At 44.7% G+C, this 26542-nt stretch overlaps 1 protein-coding gene across 5 annotated transcripts in view; it reads left to right on the top strand.

Annotated features, from left to right (window-relative positions):
* LOC138651700 (sodium-dependent neutral amino acid transporter B(0)AT2-like) overlaps window positions 1-19417 on the top strand; it is a 30782-nt gene extending 11365 nt beyond the window's left edge. For 4 of the 5 annotated variants that reach the window (XM_069742099.1, XM_069742103.1, XM_069742098.1 and 1 more), the window contains exons 2-12: window positions 3610-3852; window positions 9260-9417; window positions 9927-10053; window positions 10770-10942; window positions 12229-12339; window positions 12438-12679; window positions 12759-12933; window positions 13029-13230; window positions 13774-13933; window positions 16215-16377; window positions 18567-19417. In XM_069742099.1, the coding sequence (XP_069598200.1) occupies window positions 3666-3852; window positions 9260-9417; window positions 9927-10053; window positions 10770-10942; window positions 12229-12339; window positions 12438-12679; window positions 12759-12933; window positions 13029-13230; window positions 13774-13933; window positions 16215-16377; window positions 18567-18884 (2016 nt within the window). In that variant the 5' untranslated portion in view covers window positions 3610-3665 and the 3' untranslated portion in view covers window positions 18885-19417. Of the gene's footprint in view, window positions 1-493; window positions 536-3609; window positions 3853-9259; window positions 9418-9926; window positions 10054-10769; window positions 10943-12228; window positions 12340-12437; window positions 12680-12758; window positions 12934-13028; window positions 13231-13773; window positions 13934-16214; window positions 16378-18566 lie in introns of those variants that run through there. The other variant, XM_069742101.1, reaches the window with a different exon arrangement.
* Window positions 19418-26542: the final 7125 nt, after the last annotated feature.

Here is a 26542-nt window from a genome sequence, read left to right as displayed (position 1 = left end):
GCCACAAAATCCTACAAGTATCGAACCCGACGTCTTCGTCTCAGTGCGGAGATCAAGGACTCTAAGACAGAAGACTAGTAGAGAGGGACCCACGAGGAGTACGAGGTAACTGCGGAGGAGGACATCACTTCTAAGGAGGCTTCGCTCCTCCAGACGTCGGAGATCTGAACCAACCACCGGCTACCGATTCAACAGCAAATCCTCCTGAAAAAAGATGGAAGTCGTTTCGACACTGCGATGCACATGCTAATTCTAATGATGCGCAAAAGTGGTCGGATAAGGTGTTATCTGAGCATGCTCGAGTGCTAGCCGGGGGTCTTCGGCGTGCTCGAATGATATGTTTGAGTCCCCGCAGCTGCATGTCTTTTGTATTCAATGTCATTTAGAAGATAAAGGGGTTAAATTGAGGGAAAATGTTCTGTCTAGTATTTCCACGGAGGCGTGGGCACACACACCTCCCGAGACGCGGAGCTGGTTTGCTCAGATGCACAGAGGAGGGGTTACAGCTTGTCTGGAGTCACCGGCGGAGGAGAAGGTAGGGTTAGGACAGCGTGGCGGCTGGGACTGCTGAATGCCGTCCTGTATGTGGCCGGGACTGGGGGGGACGCATGGTGCTGCTGTCACCGGTTGTATTGGTCCATGGCGTCGTATCTGGAGCAGGCGGAGGATTGCCCCCCGTGTAGTAGCGTGGGATTATCGGGGTGCGAGTCAGTGGGTAGCAGCCAAAAATGGTCGGATCTGATGCGGCTGTGACTATTCCTCCCCCCATACAGAAGAGTATTAAAGTTGGAAGACAAGTTTTGTATATTACTTTTTGCTCACTGGTTCGGGCCAAGCAAGATAATGAGGGTTTAGTGTCCCCCTTTAAAATTGCATGGAGTGGCGGTCCCACTGATTACAGGTAGGGCATAAATGGCCAGGTACAGCGCTCGCTATCATCGTGCACCGTAGAGGAGGACGTGGGACCCCCGCCGTAGTGGGGGGTCTCGGCAGTCAGACCTCCTCTAACGTTAACACATGCCCCCCATTCTGTGGGTACAGTAAATATATTGATAGATGGAGTACCCCTTTAACCAGTACCCGACTTCTGATGACCGGGGTGTTTGCAGGGGGACCCCACCACCTTTGCGCCCCTACGAAGCTTCCTAAAAAATCGTCATTTTGTCTATTTACTGGATATAGAACAATAAATCAAATCATCGAAGGTTCAAAGATGAAGTGCAAAGTAAAAAAAAAAAAAAAAATGTAAAAAAATCCCACAAGTTTGAATCATCCCCCCCCCCCTGTTTAAAAAAAATAAGGATTTTCGGTATCGCCGCATCCGTTAAAAGTCCGACCTATCAAAATGTAAAACGATTTAATCTGCACGATAAACTCCGCAAAACAATAAGAAAGACACAATTGCTATTTTTCAACGCTGTAAAAAATAGATAAATGGCAGAATTGCTTTTTTTTCACAATTTTTTTTTTTTCCATTGCTCTTTATGGTAAAATAAACGGGGTCATTCAAAAGGCTCTTCTGGCAGGAAACGAGCCCTGGTACCGACCGTGTCTATAGAAAAATATAAAGTTCTGGATTAAGGGGAGGAAAAAGAAAACAAACCTGAAAGATTGGCCGCGTCAGAAAGTGGTTAAGTAATCGCAATATTTTTCAGGCTTTTTTTTTTTTGTTTACCATTGTTCAATGACCATCCGATAATCCAGAATATCTGATAGTCCGGCAAATTTCCTGTTACGTTAGGCAATTTTCTGTATTTTTTTTTTCTAATATTTGACTTTACAGCACTTGTGTTATGAGCGGAGAATAAGGCACTGCCAGACTTAGAGAACAAAAGGATGGGGCATGAAAATTCAACAGGCCCCATCTTTGTTTTTTTTTTTCCAACATGATCTGTCATTCAGGGGAGATTTTTTTTTTTTCAAATTGCAAGAATAGTCCTTGTTCTCCTGGACTTGTCATCTCCATTTACGTCAGAGCTGGAAGAAGCCGCCGGGAGATTTGGCTGCTGAGACTTTTGGACCGGTTTCCGCATATAAAACACCGTAGTTGCGTCACAATTGATAGACTCACCAGGGACTGAGCGTGATAATACGGCACCTAATATACCACCGCAATACCTACGGCAAGGCACTTTGTCATCTTGCAATAAACCAGTAAATGTGACTTTAAGGAAACTTGGCCAATATCCTTCTGCTTCTATTGAGCAAGAAAATTCTCTCACACTTTTTTAAAAGTTTTGTAGTATTAATGCTCATAGATTTTTTATTCCCTTTTATTTTTCTTATATTTCTTTATCCTTTATTTCCTTTTATATTTCTTATATTTTTTTATCCTTTTTTTCTTTTATATTTCTTATATTTTTATCCTTTTTTTTCCCTGTTATATTTCTTATATTTTTTTCCTTTTATATTTCTTATATTTTTTTAATCCTTTTTTCCTTTTTATATTTCTTATATTTTTTTTTATCCTTTTCCCCTTTTGTATTTCTTATATTTCTTATCCTTTTTTCCTGTTATATTTCTTATATTTTTTTATCCTTTTTTTCCCTTTTATATTTTTTATATTTTTTTTATCCTTTTTTTCCGTTATATATTTTATCCTTTTTTTTCCTGTTATATTTCTTATATTTTTTTATCCTTTTCCCCTTTTATATTTCTTATATTTTTTTATCCTTTTTTTTATTTTATATTTCTTATATTTTTTTATCCTTTTTTTCCCCCTGTAATATTTCTTATATTTTTTTTATCCTTTTTTTTCCTTTTATATTTCTTATATTTTTTTAGCCTTTTTTTCCCTTTTATATTTCTTATTTTTTTTTTATCCTTTTTATTCCTTTTTATATTTCTTATATTTTTTTATCCTTTTTTTCTCTTTTATATTTCTTATAAAAGGGAAAAAGGATTAAAAAAATATAAGAAATATAAAAGAGGGAAAAAAAGGATAAAAAAATATATTTCTTATTTTATCCTTTTTTCAATTATGTTTTATTTTAGCTATATAATTGCACACTTGGCTCTGGCGTGGGCACTGAGCTGAGATCCCAAGAACCACGGTCAGAAAGATAAAAGGAGTAGAGCGAAGAAAGCGACACACGCTCGCTCATGCAAGGGGTTAAGTTGGTAAATTAGGAAACGCCTCTCAAAATGCCAGAAATGTTGCTTTATGGCTGACGGGCAGTAATGAGCGTAGTTGTACTTTTCAGTTTTGCATTTCATCATAACTTAAATATCACCCTCAAAAAACGAATAGTCCGCAGCTCCTCTGCACATCTAAGTGTCTCCATGGTAACAGACAACAAGCAAGCACTGCCTATTCGGACCTTACGGTCACGCTCCTGCTTCTTGCTGATCTGTTCCATCTTTTTCATGTGATACATTTGCAATCTGACTACATTGGGTTGTTTGTAGTCTGTTACCGTGGGAACGCAAGTTTGAATAGTTGATACAATGAGACCAGAGTTCTTGTACAGCACAGAACGTCTTTCCTTTTTTCTTTTCTTTTTTTTTTTTTTGCTCAGGGTTCTTTACGGAGACCTCACTATAGGTGACGGATGAGTGAAAAAAAAATGTATCGGTGTGTTTCTAACAATTTTTTAAAATTTTTTGCAGGTTTTGAAGCGACAGTAACGCCATTACCAAACACTACATTATAGTGACACCACCCAATGGAAAAATCCTTAAATGAATTAGAGGGCAGCGTCGCAGGGGAGTCCAGCCGTGATCTGCTACCGGAGCCCACCTCCCGCCCCACGTGGGGCAGTAAAGTGCAGTACATCCTCGCCCAGGTCGGCTTCTCTGTGGGTTTAGGAAATGTCTGGCGGTTTCCTTACCTGTGTCACCAGAATGGAGGAGGTAAGATCTGCCACATTTTCTATGGTCCATCTCGCAGCCCAGTCCCAAAATGCCTTATTAGAGAAGTCGTCCGGACCCAATGGTACCAGCCGACCACCTGCTGTGTAAGGGGGCCTCCCGAATCTCCCCCCAAAGGTTCGGACCCTCGGAATTCAAGGGAGATAAGTCAGAGGTGCCGCTTTAATTTACAGTAAACTGCTGGGAAGGTTTTATTTTGAGCAGCACCACGCGCACACGCAAGAGATGTCAGCTGACTGCTTGGCTGGCGGGTATCTCCCCCAAATTCCCCATACACAAGCACGCGGGATCTAGTAAGGAGCAGGCTGTCCTCCGCCTGTACACTCCTTTATTGGCTCACACTATCTGGGGCTCCCCTCCCGGGCGTTTTTGCCATGTGAGGCGTGTAATATATCCAGCTCCGGGGTTACTACAGTTCAGATACACCCGGCTCCTGAATAGTTATATTACATATATTCTCAGTCGATCATGGCTGTATAATGGAGAGGCTACACGCTTTCCTGGCTATATTGCTTCCAAATTACCCTTAGCTGGAACAACCCCTTATATATTTGGTCATTCAATAGGGTATATATATATATATATCACCATTAATTCCATGGTGCTGTACATGAGAAAGGGTTACATACAGGGTTATGTATATCGTTTACAGTAAACAAATTTACAGTGACAGACTGGTACAGAGGGGAGCGGACCCTGTCCTTGTGGACTTACATTCTTCGGGATAATGGGGAACAGACAGAAGGTCGGGGGGTGCAGCAGCTCTGATGGTGGTGAGGCGGCAGCTCAGGTGGTGGTGAGGCAGCAGCTCTGGTGGTGGTGAGGCGGCAACTCTGGTGGTGGTGAGGCAGCAGCTCTGGTGGTGAGGCGGCAGCTCTGGTGGTGGTGAGGCGGCAGCTCGGGTGGTGGTGAGGCGGCAACTCTGGTGGTGGTGAGGCAGCAGCTCTGGTGGTGGTGAGGCGGCAGCTCGGGTGGTGGGGAGGCGGCAACTCTGGTGGTGGTGAGGCAGCAGCTCTGGTGGTGGTAAGGCGGCAGCTCGGGTGGTTGGTGAGGCGGCAGCTCGGGTGGTGGGGAGGCGGCAGCTCGGGTGGTGGGGAGGCGGCAGCTCGGGTGGTGATGAGGCAGCAGAATGGTTATTGGAGGCTGTAGGCTTTCCTGAAGAGATGGGTTTTCAGATTCCGTCAGAAGGATCAGAGGGTGGTGGATAATTGGACGTGTTGAGTGGTGGAATTCCAGAGGATGGGGGATATTCGGGAGAAATCTTGGAGGCGGTTGTGTGAGGAGCGAATAAGTGTGGAGGAGAGAAGGAGGTCTTGAGAGGACCGGAGATTACGTGAGGGAAGATATTGGGAGATTAGTTCAGAGATATAGGGAGGGGACAGGTTGTGGATGGCTTTGTAGATCAGTGTTAGTAGTTTGAACTGGATTCGTTGGGGAATTGGGAGCCAGTGGAGGATTTGCAGAGGGGAGAAGCAGGGGAGTAGCGAGGAGAGAGGTGGATTGGCCGGGCAGCAGAGTTGAGGACAGACTGGAGCGGTGCAAGAGAGTTAGCGGGGAGGCCACAGAGGAGGGTGTTGCAGTAATTGAGGCAGGAGATGATGAGGGCGTGCACAAGAGTTTTAGTAGATTGTGGGCTGAGGAAGGAACAGATTCTGGCAATATTTTTGAGTTGGAGGCGACAGGAGGTGGCAAGAGTTTGGACGTGCAGTTTGAAGGACAGGGCCGAGTTGAGAGTAACTCCGAGGCAGCGGATTTCAGGTGCGGGAGAGAGCGTGATGCCGTTTACCATAATTGATAGATCGGGTACGGGGGATACACGAGATGGGGGAAAGATGATGAGTTCGGTTGAAGAAGGAGGATATGTCTGACAGACACTCCGGGATTCTGGACAGAAGAGAGGTGACATCTGGGCCAGAGATGTAGATCTGAGTGTCGTCCACATACAGGTGGTACTGGAACCCATGGGACTTTGAGTTGTCCTAGGCCAAGGGTATAGATGTAAAAAAGTAGGGGCCCGAGGACAGAACCTTGAGGGACACCAACAGAGAGAGGGCGGGATGAGGAGGTAGTGTGGGAGTGGGAAACGCTAAATGTGCGGTTGGAAAGGTATGAAGCAATCCAGGACAGAGCAAGGCCTTTGATGCCGAGGGAAGAAAGAATCTGTAGCAGTGGTCGACTGGGTCGAAAGCAGAAGACAGGTTGAGAAGGAGGAGGATGGAGAACTGTCTGTTGGCTTTGGCTGTAAGTCATTAGTAATTTTGATCAGGGCAGTTTCGGTGGAGTGATGGGGGCGGAAGCCAGATTGGAGGTTGTCAAGGAGAGAGTTAGATGAGAGGTGGGAGGAAAGTTGAGCATGGATATGCTGCTCAAGGAGTTTTGAAGCAAACGGGAGCAGTGATATTGGGCGGTAGCTGGGCATAGCAGTTGGGTCAAGGTTAGTTTTTTGAGGATGGATGTACTGGTGGCATGTTTGAAGGCCGAGGGGAAGGTACCAGAAGATAGCGATAGGTTGAAGAGATGGGTTAGAGCTGGAATAAGCATGTTAGTGAGGTTGGGGAGCAGGTGGGAAAGGATGGGGTCAGGTGCACAGGTGGTGAGGTGTGATTTGGAAAGGCAGTGAATAAGCTCTCCTTCAGTGATGTGGGGGGGGAAGTTATTAGGGAAGGGCATAGGTCTGGTATATGGAGTGGTTGGGGTGGTGGAACAGTTAGGGTTTGCCTTGTTTGGTCGATCTTGTTTTTGAAGTAGGTGGCAAAGTCCTCGGAAGAGATGAGGGGAGTTGGAGGTGGCAGTGGTGGGTGGAGGAGAGAGTTGAATGTGCTGAACAGTTGTTTTGGGTTGTAGGATAGTGAAGATACAAGGATAGTGAAATACGTCTGTTTAGCAGAGGTGAGGGTTGATTTGAAGGCAAGTGTAGCTTGTTTGAAAGTAGTGAAGTCATCTGGCAGGCGTGTTTTCTTCCAACGCCGCTCCGCGACCCTGGATGCTTGTTGAAGTCTTTTGGTGAGATTGTTGTGCCAGGGTTGCCTATTGATTTGTCGCACTTTGCCATGCATGAGAGGGGCGACTGAGTCTATGGCTGATGTGAGGGTGGAGTTATAGAAAGCGGTGGTTGTCCGTGTCGTGGAGTGAAAATATGGAGGACAGGGGTAGGAGAGAGTCTGTGACTGTCTAGGTGTGCGAGGTTTCTGCGAGGATATGGTAGTGGCTGGATGTGGGGGCGGGTGAGAAGGACAAGGATGAGAAGGTGAGTAGATGGTGGTCAGATAGGGGGAAGGGAGAGGTTGTGGGATTAGATCAGGAACAGAGGAGGGTGAAGGTCTAGTGTATGTCCGTCTGCGTAGGTGGCTGTGGAGGACCACTGAGTAAGTCCAAAGGATGAAGTAAGGGCCAGGAGCTTGGAGGCTGCTGGCTGGCGGTGTCAGTAACGATATTAAAGTCGCCCATGATGATGGTGGGGATGTCAGCAGAGAGAAAGTGAAGGAGCCAGGTGGAGAATTGGTCAATGAAGGCAGTGGCTGAGCCCGGTGGTCGGTGTATGACAGCCATTTGGAGATTAGAGGGAGAGTAGATACGGAGAGAGTGAACCTCGAAAGAAGGGAGAATAAGGGAGGGAGGGGGTTGTATAGGGTTGAAGGAGCAGTTTTTAGAAAGAAGGAAACCCACTCCTCCGCCATGTCTGTTGCCAGAGCGAGGTGTGTGGGTGAAGTGGAGGCCACCGTAACTCTGCTGCAGGCGAGGCCGTGTCCGGGGGCGTCAGCCAGGTCTCAGTGAGGGCCAGGAAGGAAAGGTTGCGGGAAGTAAAGACTCAGAGATCGTGGATCACGTGGAGCTTGTTGCAATATATATTTTTTTATTTCATATACATACATCTAATATACTGTATATTTACATATATATGTGTGTGTGCATATGAATAAATATAAATAAGTAAATATATAAAGTATAAATTCAAAATATGTGTATAAATATTTCTTTTTTATATATACCGTATTTTTCGGACTATAAGACGCATCGGACCATTCGACGCACCCCAAATTTGGGGTGAAAATTGCAGAAAAAAAGATTTTTTTATAAGATGGGGGTCCGTCTTATTGTTCGAATTTAAGGTATCTTACCTGTGGGCTGGTGGTGGCCGAGCAGGGTCACAAGAGGCATGGTGTCAGCAGAGATGCGGTGATGCTGAGGCGCTGTGGGTGGCAAGGCGTGCAACTGAGCAGGGTCCCTTCCTGCTTAGGTGGGCGATGCCACGGCCTGGTGTCCATGGGATTGCGGCATTGCTGTGGTGGCGACAGACGTGCGGTCACCTCCTCAGATGAGGTGACGCCACAGCCGGTATCCAAGGCGACCTGCAGAGCTGCGTTAATCACCGGTTTCTCGGTGGCGGCGGCCATCTTCCTGAGGCCGCGCGTGCACAGATGGAGATCGCGGCGGCCATTTTCCTGAAGCTGAGATCTCAATCTGCGAACTCGGCATCTGGAAAATGGCCGGCGCGATCTCAATCTGCGCACGTGTGGCCTCTAGCGGCCATTTTCCTGGAGCCCTGGGAAGCAGAGAACTCAATCTGCGCATGCGCGGCCTCAGGAACATGGCCGCCGCCACCAAGAAAGCCGTGATTCACCCGGCTGTGCTGCTCACCTTGGATACCGGGCCATGGCGTCACCTCACCTGTGGAAGGGACCCTGTTCACACGCGGCCACACCACTGCCGGTAAGCCTGCATTCGAACTATAAGACGCACCCCCCATTTTCCTCACAATTTTTTTTGGGAAAAAGTGTGTCTTATAGTCCAAAAAATACGGTACATACGCATATATGTATATTTACACCTATTTAAAGGTAAATATATATTACAATATATATGTGAATGAATAAAATCTATATGTAATTTTTTTTAACACATTAATTTACATATATATATATAATATATACACACACATACATTACTTAACTTTTTTTTGTTTTACTTAGATGCTTGTATTTGTCGCTAAAGATCATTTTGGCACATGGGTTTTATTAAAAAAAAATTTGCACAGTTTTGGTTTTGCAGCCTGTTTATTTCCCGCCACATTCAACTGTGATGTGGTCGTGAATCAGCTGAGAAAAAGACAGATCTGAGTTATTCACTCCCTGCCAGATTGTGATAGCTAGCTCACTGATAGATCCTCAGCTGACTCATTCTGCAGCAAGCACCGACTGCAGCACAGAGGCTAGAGAAGGCAAACCGTGCAATATTTTTAATGAAACCCAATTGCAGAAATGATTTTTAGCCCCAAATACATGCATTTAAGAAAAAACAAAAAAGTCGCTCGAAGGTGGGCAATTCCTTTAAGGATGGTCTGATGACTGATGTTTTGCTGTGATGATGACATTGTGTCCTTGTCTTGCAGGCGCCTTCTTATTGCTGTACTTCCTGTTACTCCTCCTCGTTGGCATCCCCCTCTTCTTCTTGGAGTTGGCTGCCGGGCAGAGTATTCGTCAGGGAAGCATCGGGGTCTGGAAGCACATTAACCCACGGTTAGCTGGGATTGGCTTTGCTAGCTGCGTGGTAAGGCACAGCCATAGAAATATCATCAATTCTGGATCTCATCGTTCCATCCGTGGTTCAGAAGACCACGACTCTGACCCCAGACATCTCCTCTGATCAGTCACACTTCAGCACTCTACTTAGTCGACTGCTTATTGACAACCAACACAGCGCCACCTGGAGGGGAAATGTGATATTACATGATGGCTGTTCAACTGAATGCAAGGCATAGAAGAGACGGGTCCGCCATGTTAGTCACGCATAGAACTGTTGGGGCATTATGATAACCCCCTAATGAGTATGGGGGTCTTCAGCAGCGGATATTACATTTCAACATTGTGAAATGCCCGATTGTTTGCTACCACTAGAGATAAGGGGGTCTGGCAGCAACATATCCCAGTGTAAGCCCAAACACACGGCCCGATCCAGGGGCGGCCATTCTATAGCCGGTGCTGTCAGACGTGGTGTCGATCACCTACAATGAAGGGTAACGTATAGATAACTGCCCTCGCTGTCCTCTCTTTTCTTAGGTTTGTTCCTTCGTGGCCCTTTACTACAACGTCATCATCGGATGGAGTCTGTTCTACATGTTCAATTCTTTCCAGTACCCGCTGCCATGGGAAAAATGCCCGTCCCTGGCCAACGAAACACTCGCAGGTACGTACTGTTAGGAGGGAGTACCGGGAGTCCAAAGTTTTATTTTTAAGAGGTTGCTCACTCTCCGGTCAAACTTTTTCTACTACCCTCATTGACCGCAGACATTAAACTCAACACTTTCATATTGTGTAGGAATAAGGATGCTGGCGGCAACATGTTCTTACCCATGCGCCACTTCTCTGGCTGCCTCCCCGCCTTTGTCTACTTGAGCAAGTGCTAAAAAAAAGGGTATTTTGCTGCCTATACCTATGTATGCAAGAAACATCGCATTAGTTGGGTTTGAGGTGAGCAAATATGTTTGCAGGACCCTGGCCTTTATTCCGTGGCTAATGTCATGTGTGATGATGTTAACTTCACGCCATCCGACTATGCAGAATTTGAGAATACCCCCCCACACCATTAGTTGTTATAGAATAGCGCCATCTGCTGTTCATAGAAAAAATAATCATGTAAAAGAAATTCAATGAGCAATGGTTCTGCCTGGTGTAGGATTGTCCAGGATACATGACCGGACCCCACAGATCCAGATATTGAGGGTAGTGGGAGATCAGAGTCTTGACTTTCATGTTTTTGGGTGATATACAAGAAGTATTGTTTCTCCTTGCGGAGATTGACATGCTGAGCATGCCGAGATGAGGAGACTTAAAGCTGGGAAATTGCATCTCCCAACACTTCAGGATATAACATTCTCACTGCCATGTCATTATCTCTTGTAGAACCCGAGTGTGCCAAGAGTTCGGCCACCACGTACTTCTGGTACCGGAAGGCTCTGGACGTCACCGACTCTATAGGGGCCTCCGAAATGAACTGGCCGATGACCGGATGTCTGTTCTTCGCCTGGTTTCTCGTGTGCGGAGGGATGATCAAAGGAATCAAGTCTTCTGGGAAAGTAAGAAGAGAGATCTGCTCAGATTCTGGGTGTAGTGAAAATTTAACCATTTCACATGAGGTACAAGTACGCCATCATGGGCCTTTAACAGCCACCTCTTCCCGTGGCTGTTAGCGGCATCATTTAGCACACCTCGGCAGGGGGACGCATCATTCCACACACCCAACATCGAGCCCATGGTGTGGTCACGGGGTGCTGATGAGTGGCCATGACAGCCAGGTATATATAGTATAGGTATATAGTATCTATTGTATAAATGTAATATATTACATTTATTATTACTTATTTTTACTTGGGTGCGTGTTCACTGTTCTTTAAGTCCCCCTCGAGGGACTTTGAACCTGTGATTGCTCTCGCTATATACACCAATACTGCCATATTGTAGTATATAGCTTAAATCTTGGTCTTTTATGAGGCTTCTCAGGTGGCCAATATGGGAGCCATGGGGCCCCTAGCCATTGTGGCATCACATCTGTGGGGAGGGTGTATGTGCATGTTTCCCTGGTCAATATCATCTTTGTTGAACCACGTCCCGACACAGGACATACTGGAGCTGAGCCCATACCATACCCCTCAGACGCTGTCTGTGCTACACAGCCGCCATCTGGATGTAAGAGCTCCGCTGTTAGTTCTTTAAATGATGCTGTCCACCTCTGACCACGACATTGATGGCGGTAATCGCCTGTCATCGGGATAGCTCATCATTATTGGGTCAATGAAACCCAGCACCCTCCCGATCAGGCGTATATACACAGTCCATCACACTGTGTAGTCCCCGCTCCTGGGTCCCGCAGAGCATCTCCCGATCAGGCATATATACACAGTCCATCACACTGTGTAGTCCCCGCTCCCGGGTCCCGCAGAGCATCTCCCGATCAGGCGTATATGCACAGTCCATCACACTGTGTAGTCCCCGCTCCCGGGTCCCGCAGAGCATCTCCCGATCAGGCGTATATACACAGTCCATCACACTGTGTAGTCCCCGCTCCCGGGTCCCGCAGAGCATCTCCCGATCAGGCGTATATACACAGTCCATCACACTGTGTAGTCCCCGCTCCCGGGTCCCGCAGAGCATCTCCCGATCAGGCGCATATACACAGTCCATCACACTGTGTAGTCCCCGCTCCCGGGTCCCGCAGAGCATCTCCCAATCAGGCGTATATTCACAGTCCATGACACTGTGTACTCCCCGCTCCCAGGTCCCGCAGAGCATCTCCTATTATTAGGATACACATAGATTATACGCACTGATGGACATTTCAGTTTGCCCTTTGTCTGTTTTCCAGGTGATGTACTTCAGCTCGATCTTTCCCTACGTTGTCCTGGTCTGCTTCCTCGTCCGCGGACTTCTTCTGGACGGTGCCCTGGATGGGATCCGAATCATGTTTACACCAAAGGTGCGCCACTCCGGCGGCTACTAAAAAAAGAACAAGGCAGACCACTTTCTTCTAAATTTGTAAAGTGTAAATTCACTTTATTCTTTTTTTTTTCTTAGCTGGAAATCTGGGGAAACATACAAGTTTGGCGACAGGCGGCCACCCAGGTCTTCTTTGCTTTAGGCCTCGGATTTGGCAGCGTGATCGCCTACTCCAGCTATAACGATCGTCAGAACAACTGCCACTTCGATGCCATCCTGGTGTCTTTTATCAACTTCATGACCTCCATACTGGCGACGTTGGTCGTCTTCGCCGTCCTGGGATTCCGCGCAAATGATATCGCCGAGCAATGTTTTTTGGAGTAAGCGGTTATTATTCTGAAGCTGCCACCTGTCAATCTCAGCTGGACCCGCTAATGCACATGTTCTCTCATTTTTCAGAAACCAAGAGAAGATCAGAGATTTAATGAAGGTCGGCGTTATCTTTGACTTTCCCGTACCGTTGGAGAACCTGACCATCGCGGAGTACAGCGACTGGTACACGAGGGCGGACAACGTGACCGGCCTGGCACAGTACGACCTCACAAATTGCCGGGTAGAAGATGAGATGAACAAGGTGTCGGACCTCTCCGTGTAGTATCCCTTACCGATATTTTCCTTTTTTTTTCTTCTTTATATGAACTTTCCATACTTTTTTCTTTTTCGTTGCAGGGTGTAGAAGGGACCGGCCTGGCGTTCATCGCCTTCACCGAAGCAATGACCCGTTTTCCCGCCTCCCCATTTTGGTCGTTGTTGTTTTTCCTCATGTTACTGAACTTGGGTCTAAGCACCATGTTTGGAAACATGCAAGGAATAATCACCCCGCTGCTCGACAACTTCTCGTGTTTACGCAAGAGGAAAACACTATTCACAAGTGAGAACATTATTTACGCCGCTTCATTGGTACGGAGATCGTCGCCATTCACATCAGCCCCTGTCTGCTTTCAGCTCAGGGGGGTTATGCATCCATATTATACCCCTGAGACCTCTACAAATCACTACACCCGTCCCCTTTACTTACTCTTAATGATAAAATGATTATTCGGGTTTTGTGACAGCAATTCGATTTCCAAGTAACGTGTTTCGAGGAGCTCGGAGTTCAAAACGTCTTTTTTTTTTTTTGGCGATCAATTTAAAAAAAAGCAGTAAAGATTTGGAGCATTGTTCTTTTTAAAGGGTGAGAAGTAGTTGTCCTTCATTTTGAGGATTGGTCAGAGGTCCCAGCATTCGGACCACCACAGTCCCATAATACAGAGCTTTGACCTAATTATAGCCAACCATTGACATAGAAAGATATCAGAAGTTGCCCTTTGCGGTGGTCCTGTAACTGAGACCCCCCCTCTATGGGACACCTTTTGCATAACCCATGAATTCAGTTCTTCCCTTCATTTTCTTTGTGTTTCTTGACTCTTTTCAGTTTTCTGCTGTGTATGCGGTTTCCTGATCGGACTGATCTTCGTCCAGCGATCCGGCTCCTATTTCGTGTCCATGTTCGACGACTATTCGGCCACCCTGCCCCTCATCCTTGTGGTGATAGCTGAGAACGTGGCCGTGGCCTGGGTGTACGGGGCAGACAGGTACCCTTTCTTTATCCTAAGGTTAGATCGCTCATTTTGGACCGTATGTTACTCGTATTCCCGGGATCCCGTCGTCGCTCATCGAGGCTGAGTGGCTGCAGATCAATCATGGCTCCTGTAAAAAGCTAAAATTGTGATGCCAATGTGAACACAACCTGACCTATAACCTATAGCTGCTCTCCCGTTCCTCCTACCTGCCTGTAGATTAGCACTTGGCCACCAGGTGGCGACTTTTTAATATATAAATACCAAAACTGAGCATAGTCCGGACAGCATTTTCCCCATTTATCCCATGAGTCATAACTCCCCCTTATGTCAAATATCGTAACATCGAGGGGAATATTTTATAGTCAACAGGAAAGTGAGACTAATTTTTTTTTTTTCTTATTTAAAGGGATTGTCCATCTTTGGGGGACAGTTTTTTTTTTCTTCCTTAAATGCATACAAATGGGGCTGAAAATCATTTTTGCTATTGGGTTTCATTAAAAATTTTGCACCGTTTGTCGGCTATAGCCGCAGCATTACGCTTTATATTGGCGGCTGCAGAATGAGGTAACATGTCCATCAGTCTCCTCCAATAGAAAAGCAGTTTTCTCATGCAAGGTTTTCAATTGGGCAAGACCGGTCACATGCTCCTCCATCGGCAGACATTTTTGGACTGGAGATCTGTAAAGGTAATAAGCAGTGCAATACAGCGGCTATAGGAGGCAAACAATGCAAAATTTTTAATAACATCCAATTGTAAAAATGATTTATAGCCCCAATTACATGCATTTAAGTAAAAAGAAAAAAGTCCACAAACACCCTTTAACCTCTTTCCGATGTTGGGCGTTATAGCACGCCCACATCGGTATTCCTCCCTTTGGTGCGGGCTCTGGCACTGAGCCCACATCTTTCCCGGCACGTGTCAGCTGTTTTGAACAACTGACATGTGCCTCTAACAGTCATGGGTAGAATCGTGATCCACCCGCGGCTGCTAACCTGTTAAATGCCGCTGTCAATCTCTGACAGCTGCATTTAACTCGTGCTTACCAGAAATCCCGCCCATCGACGACCCCGTCACGTGATCACGGGTCAGCGATAGGTTGGCATGATAACCAGAGGTCTCCAGTAGACCTCTATGGTTGTCATAGCCAGATTGCTGTGAGCGCCACCCAGTAGTCGACTCTCATAGCAATGATCTGATCATCGCCTGTATGTAGCAGAGGTGATCGGAACTATTGCAGCTTCTAGTCTCCCATGAAGACTATTGAAGCATGCAAAAAGTAAAAAAAAAAAAAAAAGTTTTTAGAAATACGTAAAAAAAAATTAAAAAATATGTAAACATTCAAATCACCCCCCTTTCGCCCCATTCAAAATAAAGCAATGAAAAAAATCAAACATACACATATTTGATATCGCCGCGTTCAGAATCGCCCGATCTATCAATTAAAAAAAAAAAAGAATTAACCCGATCGCTAAATGACGTAACGAGAAAAAAATTCGAACCAACAGAATTACGTTTTTTGGTCTCCACTTCTCCAACTACATTGCGATGAAAAGAACGTATCTGCACCAAAATGGTATCATTAAAAACATCAACTCGGCGCTCAAAAAAATTAGCCCTCACCCACCCCAGATCACGAAAAATGGAGACGATACGGGTATCGGAAAATGGCGCAATTTCTTTTCTTTTTTTTTAACCAAAGTGTGGATTTTTTTTCACCACTTTGATAGAAAAGAACCTAGACATGTTAGGTGTCTATGAACTCGTACTGACCTGGAGAATCATAATATCAGGTCAGTTTTAGCATTTATTGAACCTAGCAAAAAATCCAAACAAAAAACAAGTGTGGGATTGCACTTTTTCTTTGCAATTTCACCGCACTTGTAATTTTTTTCCCATTTTCCAGTACACGATATGTGTCGCTCAAAAGTACAACTCGTCCCACAAGCCCACAAGAAAGAAGCCCTCACACGGCCGTACTGACCGAAAAATAAAATAGTTCTGGCTCTGAGAAGAAGGGGAGCGAAAAACGGAAAAAAAAAACGCAAAAAAGAAAAAAAAGCTCCGGTCATGAAAGGGTTAAAGGCATGTATTTTAGCTTAAAAAAAAAAATGTTACCAGGGAGACAGAATTTTATCATTTCACTCATTGTTAGGGATTTAGATTCCTGTTACAAGAAAATGTAAAGATGAAGAATATTGCAACCTCTTAGATAATGAACAAGGTGCGGCTGAAGGTCGGACGTTCACATGGACGTGTGATTACTATTTCTTTTTTTTTCCCATCTGTGTTCAGGTTTATGGATGACATTGAGGGAATGCTGGGCTACCGTCCTTGGCGGCTGTACAAGTACATGTGGCAGTATTTCAGTGTCCTGGCCATGATCGGTCTCCTGCTCGCCAGTTTGATCAGGATGTGTATCGAATACCCCAAGTACCAGGCCTGGAACATGGAGAAGGTACGATGACCGTGCGGTGGCGTCTTGATCCACCTCGCCATGTTTTCCACTATTCGGCCCCTTCTCATTCCCATTCATGACCTTTTCGGAAAGGCAAATGGCAGATGACATCCCACCCAAAGGCCGGATTTGTATCTAGGCTTTCCGGCACCCGGGGCAAGAATTCAGTCTGGTACCCCCCACCATGCGGTTTGAGTAGTCTTCATATGATCAATCATTAATATGTGATTTGCACACTTAGTCACGCGACGACGAGCTGCTCTCCCTAATTTTTCCACGAATATCTGCTCGGCACATGACAACATATATATGCAAATCGCGTACTGGCGGTTTCGTGACCGCCCTCTCTCACTGCCGGCACCAGAGAATCCTGACAGTGTGCAGTGCGCACTGTGAGAATTCAGAAGTCTGCAGTCACATAGAATGACTGCAGATTCATCACAAACTTGGACAACCTCCATAATGCTTCTCACATAACTAAAAGCATAGTAACTCTTTAACTTGTTGGACGGCACAACGCTTTATTAACATAGTCATGTATCATAATCTTACAAGTTATGGATTGTTACATGTGCACAACATCAGAACCAATACCAGCACAAGAATTCATCACCAGAACCATCATTAGTACAGAAATACATCCATATAACCACCACCAGTACAGAAACACAGCATCACAACCCTCATCAGTACAGAAATTAATCATCAACCACAAGCAGTACAGAAGTTCATCCGTAAAACTCCCATCAGTACAAAAACACAGCATCAAAACCTGCATCAGTACAAGAGTACATCACCATGACCACCATCAGTATATGAATTCAGCACCAGAACCACCATCAGTACATGGTACATCAATTGTAATGCCTGGTCAGACCCAAATACATTTGTATATCATGAACCTACAACTTCCACTACGTCCTTAACAATGGTAAGGAGATACTGGGAATTGTTGCTATCAGTCATCTTCAGGCTGCGGACCATACAGGAACCACAGTACTCATGAGAATTAGTCAGTATCACAAAAAACATTTCCATCCAGGTACCTGATAGATGACATTGTCTTTGGAGTCGTTCCCTTTATTTTCTTCATCTTGTCCAGATGCCATAATGACTTCTCACAGCCACAGCTCGTCTCTGCAGACTTCTATCTTCTCCGGTCTTCTGCAACATGATGCCCTTAAAGATAGCAGTGTCATTATAATGCTCCTGAATAAACATATCAGCCCTACACTGAGCCCCTGAATAAATAATTGCCCCTTACTATATTTCCTGCTCAAAATATGACCCCCACACTGTCCCTCTCACATGCTCTCAACACTGCCCCCTCCTTTCCATTCTGGGACCCCTCTTCACACTGTCCTCTCACACTATGTCCCCCTAATAAGTCCCAGTCTCTAACTCTATACTGTGCCCTTTCATCACAATCCCCTCTCCTTGGCTTACTGTACCCTCACACTTTTCTACTCCCGTACTGTCTCCTCACACATTTCCACCTCTTTCCTCATACTGTTTTTTTCTCACATCTCCCCCTGCTCCTCATTGTGTGTCTTCATACATTTCCCCCCTCGCTCCTCATACTGTGTCTTCAGCTCCACTGGAGCCCTCACCACCATCGTTGTTTGCGCCTCTGCAGCGTCGGCAAGTGACGTCAGCAGTGCGATCATGCTGCTGACGCCGCCGTGACCCGGCAGTCAGAGCTTCAATTGTCCTAGATTCTGAAAGACGCGAGTACAATTGATCACTGGGTGGCGACTCATTGCACTTTCTCTGAAAGCCGGGTCAGAGAACGGCCAACTCCCAGTCCGGGGGGCGGCCAGACGCAGCTGCCGGTGACACACCTCGGATCGCCAATCAGGTGGCCCAACAGTGCCGCGCTGCCCGGGGCATGTGCCCCTACCCCAGATATTCCTCTACGAAGGACCAGGACCATTGCATGACCAAAGTTGGAGTTCGTATTTTGGATCAAGAAATGTATTCTTTTGTTTTTTGATGGACTGAAAGCAGCCGGTGTTGGAGATGATGCTGGTCCCGGCTGTTTAACTTCTTAGATGCTGCGGACATTGGCCACCTTGCATCTAAGTGGTTAGACAGAGGGAAGGGGCTTTCTTCAGCCACCTTGTATGTCATATGAAGGCTGTGGATTGGTGTCCAAAGCCATTATTAATGATTTTTTTGTTTGTTTGTAGGCGGCTGAAGAGAAGTTGGAGTATCCCCCATGGGCGCTAGGCATGCTGATCAGCTTGATGATATTGGCATCCTTGCCCATCCCATGGGTTCTCCTGAATCAATCGGTACAAGACTGGTTAAAGAGGAGGAGGTCAAAGACATACGAGCAGTGCGAGTACGCACCAGGCTGCACAGTCGACGAAGGGCTGGAAGCTATCACAGAGGACACGCCAAGGTGCGGCAACGGCTACCTACACGTGGAGATGGAAGATTTGGCCGAGAGTGGCCAGCTGCTGGCCGACGGAGACGAGGAGGATAATAACAACGTAACGGGCTAAACACCCGGCAAAGGCAGGGAAACAATGGGAATTAGGACTTATATCATGATCACTGAAGCACCTTTACGTGATTTCCAATCGCTCAAGTGGTGAACGGCGGGCGAGTCGGCTTTGTCCACCCCGGGGGGGTTATCGATCAAAGTCTCCCGCAGGGGAGGAAATCGGTGCCACGTCGAAAATCAGACTGTGCCAATCAACCAGAGGTCGGCTCCCGCCTGGCCTCAGCTGCTGGCGTCGGTATTTGCAGTTCCTACCTCTCTCTCCCAAGATTAGATCTTGTGAATGGGGATGTTACCATATGAAGTGGCGAACACTCAGCACTTTTCACTTGCCAATCACCCGATCGGAGAATCTCATGCAGATCTAATCTAGTGATTTTTTTTTTTTTTTTATCTCGTTAATGCGGTCGGAGCAATTTTTTTTTTAATGTTACAGATCCTACGAGGAAGGGACCTCCCTGTTACAACATCTTGTATTGCACCATATGTCATATATATATATATATATATATATATATATATATATATATATATATATATATATATATATATATATATATATATATATATATATATATATATATATATATATATATATATATTTTTTTTTTTTTTTTTTTTTTTTTTAAGAATTGGCAAAAGAAGTGACAATATTAATTTTATTATTATTTTTTTTTTCTTTTTAAATGCTTGAAAGACAATACTGCAGAACAAACGGATTACAGATACTTGCCGAACCGGAAGATTGCGGTACCGAACCGTTCGGATGGACCTGTAGATACTATTATTTATGGCTTTTAGGAGTAAATAATGTGTCCTTTTTTTATCATAGTGTAAAATTTTATTATTTTATTCGTCTTGAAGTCCTCCCTGTCACGTAAAACGCTCGCTGTCGCGGATGAGCGCGGGCCCAGGTCTGTATTGTGTAAGCGGGATCCTCAGTCCTAAGATACGCCATGTGCGTAGTAATATGTCCGGTCCGTACATCGGGGGTCCATGGAGATCTATGAAATACACACATGACGTCTTCCAATCTCCTCATCGGGAAAAATGCATTAATGGTGGATTCGCGGGCGGCAGCAGAAATTTTCGCTATTCTCCCGATCAGTTATACTGATGGACGCTGACATTTCTGCAGTAAGTTTGCCGTGTGTGAATTTACCCCAGGGAATGGGGACGTCCTCACTTTTTGAGCAACTCGTTGCATTCCTAAAGGTGCCAAGTCTGTGGGACCCGTGGACTCGTCGTTGTGCCCATTACTGTAACCTGTCCACACATGACTGAAGTGTAACTTGCGACTGGACATAATGTGCATTTTTTTTTTTTTAATAAATAATTGTGTTTTTGAAGCTTTGTTGAGTCGCTATATAACAGATATATAAATTCCCTAAAACATATAACTGTACATGAAGTTTTGGAAGACTCTTTCACATCCGATTTTTCCAGGTGCGAGAAAAACGGAGAGTTCGGTCCGTTTTTTCTCATACGTGGAGAAATTAAAAAATAAAGTTTCTCCATTCTGAAAGTCTGTGAAAATCAGACCACAATCGCAGTCTGATTTTTATTTTATTTTTTTTATATATATAGTACAGGACGACTTGTAGTTTTCAATGACGCCATTCACTTCACCATATAACATACTGAAACACTTGAAAAAAATTTCTATAAAGGGTCAAAAAAAAACAAAACGCAACTTCAACTTTTGTTTTTTTTTTATGATTTATTTTTATACTTTTTTTATTGTACACAAAAAAAGCAACCCGATTCAGCCATTGTTTTGTTTTTACGGCGTTAAAAAATTACCCCGCAATGTGATCCTCCAGGATAGTACAATTTCGGCAATACCAAATAGGATTTCAAAGGCATAAAGAGGAAAAAAAAGAAGTCAAACCTCCATAATTGCGAGTTTTTGGGTCACCACACTTCCCTAAAAAAAAAATTGCAATGTTTCTTGTTGTACTCTACATTGTCTTGCTAAAAACAAGCCCTGACGCTGCCAGCAATATTACGGGTCTTGGAAAATGTCAAAACTAGAGGGTTTTTTTTTTTTTCGTTTTGTTTTTGTTTCTTTTCCACAAACTCGGGAAAAAAAAATTCACCACTTTAATTGAAGAAAAAAAAAAAAAACTCCACGCAAGTTTGGTATCACCGGACTCATTCTGAGCTGGAAAATCATATTGCTAGGTTATTTTTATCGTACAATGAATCACGTAAAAAAAAAAAAAAATATAGCATTTTATTTCACGTTTTCATCACACTTGATTTCCCCCTCCCCCCCAAGTTTTCCAGTACATTGACATCATTCATTTGATCATACAATCAAAACTATAACTTGTTCCTGCAAAAAATCGTGCCATCATGCGGCTGTGTCGATGGAAGAACAATAATTTGACCTTTGTGCAGCGTTTGCAGGTTGTCGCAATATTATTTAATCTGTAGGAAGTCATTGTCTCGCAGCACCAGCTATAAACCTCCCTCCGGGCAGCGGATGTGCTCTATAAAAGTAGGAGCGGGAAGGTTAACACAATCTAATAATGTGATCAGTGGAGGAAATTCGTCACATAGGGAACTTTTGAAGTCCGTTTTCCTTGCGGCTGCCTTTCCTCTGTTGGCATTAGAATTCATGTCTCCATGATGTTGGATATTAATATTCGGGAGCGACATTTCGTTCTCATCGACCATGGCTTGGAGATGTGTCGCGGAGAGCAGACGGTGACAGATCCGCTTATGACTTTCAGAAAGGGATCCTCTATTCTTGGATGAAGAGGACATTCAGCGGAGCTCTGTAAGTTGAGAGCTTGGTCATCCTAGAGAGGCGTCCGTTCTCGGGAACTTTTTTCGAGCTTGAGAAATGTTAGCTCAATGTCCGGCCATCGTTGCGTCCAGGGCAAAAGCGGGACTCGTCGCTGAAGAGGATAGACCTCCATTCCGGCCTCTGGTCTCCATTTGGAGACCACTTGGAAAACAACATGAAGAGGTGAATGTCACACCGGTCCTACTCCTGGTATGAGATGGCATAATGTACATAACCGGACCCCTCTAGTCTTCATTGTTGGAACCAGTAGTGTGGCCATTTCTCCAATGTGTCCCAGAAACCATTTATCAATACCACAACCCCCGGCCGCATGTTGCTGGCGTTACGTGCGAGCAGCCTGTGTGTCCTACGTGTGCTCCCATGGCTGCAGCATCTCCACACTTGTCTTCCATCGAGACATCATTGGTCTGGGATTACACAGCTGCCAGCAGAGGATCTTGATGGTTTGCTCAAATGGATTCAAATGGTAGAACCTTCCTCCTACGACCATTAATGACCTCACTGATAGCAGCCAAGGCTGTAAGTGCTCATACTCCAAGACTGAATAAATCGAGAAGTTTTGGCCATGCACGAGTCTATCCATTCTGTGATTTCCACGACTTTTCCTTCATGTTACGATCTCAATGTTGAGAAGTGAATTGAATAATGTTGTTTTTAACGTGATGGGAGGTCTCATCAGTTGCTAGAGTATTCTGGAAGGTTGTGTCCCGATATTGATCGGTCACTGACTGTAACCATTTCTGGAGCACGGCGTCGCCATCTGGGGTCTGACGTGAACAGTGACCAGAGAGCACGTGTCATACCGGTTGTATTGTATAGACTGCCCACAGCCGTGTCACCGTGCGTTCCTCCATGTGCAGGTTACTGGAATCAGCAGTTTAGAAAAGTTTCTATATATTGTTCTTCTCTACACGGAACATTTCTGATAAGTGGCACTCTCCTGTGTATTCGGTTTCTGCACGAAACCACATACTTGTTTTCTACACCTTGTATGTTGCCTATCAGGAAGGAGAATAATGGTATGACTCATCTTCAGACTCGTACATTACATTTGCACCTTTTTTTGGTCTGTTTTTTGGTGTTTGTCACCTGTTGTTTTTTCATTTGCGCCTTTTTTTTCTTATTTTGCACTTTTTTTTAGTTTTTCTTTTTACGTTGGTCATCATGTTCGGGGTTTGAGGATGTTTTCGGCTGATTCATCAATTGCACCTTAGCTAAATTTTTGGACCAAGTGTTCTCCTGTCACCCCCCTAGAGTGATTTTTATGTACGTCTGACTTCTTTTTTATTTAAAAGGGCCATGACGTGGACATTTTTTATTTTTGGGGGTTTGTAGATGTCTTCAGCTAATTCGTACATTGCAACTTTTTACATAGGTTCTAAATTTTTTGACCAACCCCCCTAGAGCGATTTTATGTCTGAATTTCTTTTTTTTTTTTTTTCCATTACAGCGGATCTTCTAACTTTTTGCTTTAAAAAGTTGTTTACAAAAAAAAAAAAGGTAATGGCAAAATCGGAGCATTTTTGAGATTTCGGGTTTTTACAGACGTTCTTGGCTGATTCACCACTTTTTAAAAAGTTCCTACGTTTTTTGACCAAGTATTCTCCTGTCACCCCCAAGATTGATTTTTATGTACATCTGACTTTTTTTTTTTCCCCAATTCCAGCAGAACATGCAGCTTTTTTTCTGCCCAAAAATGTTTCCAAATTAACGACAAAAGTACAAAGAATTTTTGATTTTTGCGCCACATTCATGAACTACATGCACCATTTGGAAGAATTTGGCACCAAATACCTCGGCGACAAAAATAAGAAAAGTGACTTTAAAAAAATAAAATAAAAAATGCAAATGTTAAATGGACCCTAAGAATAAAAAATAAAAAACACAACTTAGGAGTTTGGTGCATTTCTCACGAGGTCCTTAGATATACGTCGTCATACGGACTACGACACCTCGTTGGCCCTTTCTTGTCGTTTTGAAGTGCCCAGGTTGGCGATTTCATGGTGGAAAAAGCCAAGTACAGTAGCAAAATTTTGCATCTCTGCTGCCCTATGTCCTGTCCTTGTTTGCTGCCCTGCGTCTTTACACAAGGGTTCCATCCAAAAGATGAAACGTCCCGGAGCGTTGCGCAGAGACCCTTTCGGAAGTGCTTGTCGTTTGGGGAAAAATTCTGCCGAAAAATGGAAATTCCCAACTACCAGGGGATGTGGGATTTTATTTTTTCCCTATTAAAAGTCCCAAAATTTTTCGCCTTCCAAATAATTGCATAAAGAAAAATGAAAAGTATTCATCTCGCGTTACCGGCGTTAATTTATAATCATGTCCAGCGAGCAGCTGATTTGCTATATATATGTAGGGAGGAGACGGTTAATGCATTTTTTCAGAACATTTTTTACGTTCCCTTGTATAACTGTCAATCAGTAAGGCAAGCCCGGACGGTAGCGGCCGTATATATAGCTACTTATGGGCCTAATTCACCGCTCGCTATGTTTATAGGCCGTGCAGCTGTTGGTATGCAGACTCGGATGAAAATCTCAGAGGTCGCTCTGTGTACGAAGCTTCCACAACCGGCTCGCTTGTTTTGACTTTTCTGTAGGATACACATATAACGTTTCTTTTAATATGGCATCTTATGTTCCAGAAAATCTAATAATCCTGGACTTTTTTTTTTTTTTTTTGAAGCGAAGAACTTCATGAAAAAAAAGTACCTAACGGTGGCCATACTCTTCACAAAGTAGACTATTAAGATGGAAACAAGGTCCCGGAAAACTCAAAAAGACCCTCAAACTATTTACAAACTTCAATAACATCAAAAGGCGGCTAAAGGGTCCAATGGGATCAGATAGCATTACAAAGGGGACGGGAAGAGGGGCTAGCCCGATGTCAGTCTCACCCACCTTGCCGCGGAGGTTGGCACCCTAGTATCGCGATGTGGTGCCCCCGCTCCTTGACAGCTCTCCCTCTCTGACCCTATTATACCCTAGGTGTAGACACCCAAAAATTGTCTGATGAGGGACAATAACTGTGAAAGAAGACAAGCCGGTCTCTGGGCAATGTCCTGCTCGAAACCTTACTTCACGCGGATGTGACGCATACCTAATTATTGTACAGACCAAGCACCCCTCTTTTTGGCAGCGGTAGTGCCCTCTTTCTTTTTTTTTTGCCATATTCCAAAAGTTGTCCAGGAATGGACAAGAGTTTGAGGTGGACAACTCGAATTTGGGTAGATACCAAACACTGCTTACCAGGAACACCCCAGATGGGCCATTTTTGGAGATACTCTGAACCCAGATCCCTACACTTACCCATTTATCTGCAATTTCCTGACTTTTTTTTAAAATATATACCGTATCTTGTCCATTATTCATCGGATTATGTGTCATTCTTACGTAACAGGACCTAGATTAGCTGTTGGGCAATAGTATCATACAGCGGAGGAAAATAAATTCTTCGTCGCTTGTGAATGACATCACGTTTTGGGTCATCAGATGAGTTGCTGCCGATGCGTCATGTATCATTCCTGCATAATCTATAGGGACGAGGAAAAATGACTCCTCTCGTAGAGCACACGGGGCACGATCATAAAAAAAAAAATAATTATTTCTCACTTTTTTCATTGTAAACCATGATTTTCTAATACCTATACAAAAGCGAAACCTAGAGAGTGCTAAATTTGGGGGGAAAAAAAATGCAAAAAAAAATTGCAATGGAAGAAAAGGGAAGAAAACTCCACGAAAAGTGCATCGTTGTGCATTTTACATATTGACAGAAGCCCCCCCCATAGCCGTCTGCCAAACCATTGCTCCCCAATAGCTATCACTTCTGAGTCCCCCATAAACCGGAACAGTCAGCCCTGGCGAGCGCTCCCGTGCCTCCTATGAAAGAGATGCTGCTAGACGGCTTATGTCGCGGAGAACTGAAGGATCAACCATTGGAAATCCAACGTGCTGGATCCTTCTCCGGAACGGGAGGCCACCCCATGCACATGACATGGAGGAAGAAGAGGGAGGAAGAATGCTGCAAGAAAAAATAAATGCTGAATTTTGGAAAAAAAATTAAATTTGCGAAACCACCATTTTTCTCCATTTTTTGCAATGTTTCCATAGCGTTCCCCTGCACCGTCTGTTACTGCCCAATCAGCGAGTTGCCGGTGCGAAACATATGGATTCTCTTTTGGTCTCTGAATCTACGGACCCGATTCATTATTGAATTGAATTTCAGCTTTTTTTGTTAAGTTTTTGGTGTTTTTCTTTTAGCCTGTTTTTGATTAGCGCTTTTTTTTTTTTTTTAAGGGGATTTTAACTGTGTTTTCTCATTTGATTCTTTTTATATTCACCAATTTAAGTGTGTGGTTTTTTTTTTATTTCCAAATATTTTCTGCTGATTTGTGCCAATTGCACCTTTTCAAAAAGTCACTAATTTTTGGGGCAAATTTTATGTACGCCTGTTTTTTCTTTTATTTGTGCAGAAATTTTAGCGAAGCCAGACACCGCGGCACTGAGCTCGTAGGAACCGTGGCACTGAGCCCATAGGCACTGCGGGACTGAGCTAGTAGATACCGCAGCACTGCGCTCATAGGAACCGTGGCACTGAGCCCCTGGCACCGCAGCACTGAGCTCGTAGATATCATGGCACTGAGCTTCTAGGCATCGCGGCACTGAGCTCGTAGGTACCATGGCCCTGATCTCAGGTACCGTGGCACTGAGCCTGTAGGCACCGCAGCACTGAGCCCCTGGGAGTGTGGCAGTGAACCAGTAGGCACCGTGGCACTGAGCCCATAGGCACTGCGACACTGAGCTCATAGGTAAAGAGTCACTGAGCCCGTAGGCACCGTAACACTGAGC

Source organism: Ranitomeya imitator, chromosome 10 (genome assembly GCF_032444005.1).
Source record: "Ranitomeya imitator isolate aRanImi1 chromosome 10, aRanImi1.pri, whole genome shotgun sequence".
NCBI lineage: Eukaryota > Metazoa > Chordata > Amphibia > Anura > Dendrobatidae > Ranitomeya > Ranitomeya imitator.
Note: the sequence above shows the minus strand (reverse complement) of the source record. Positions and strands in the feature narration are given on the sequence as shown.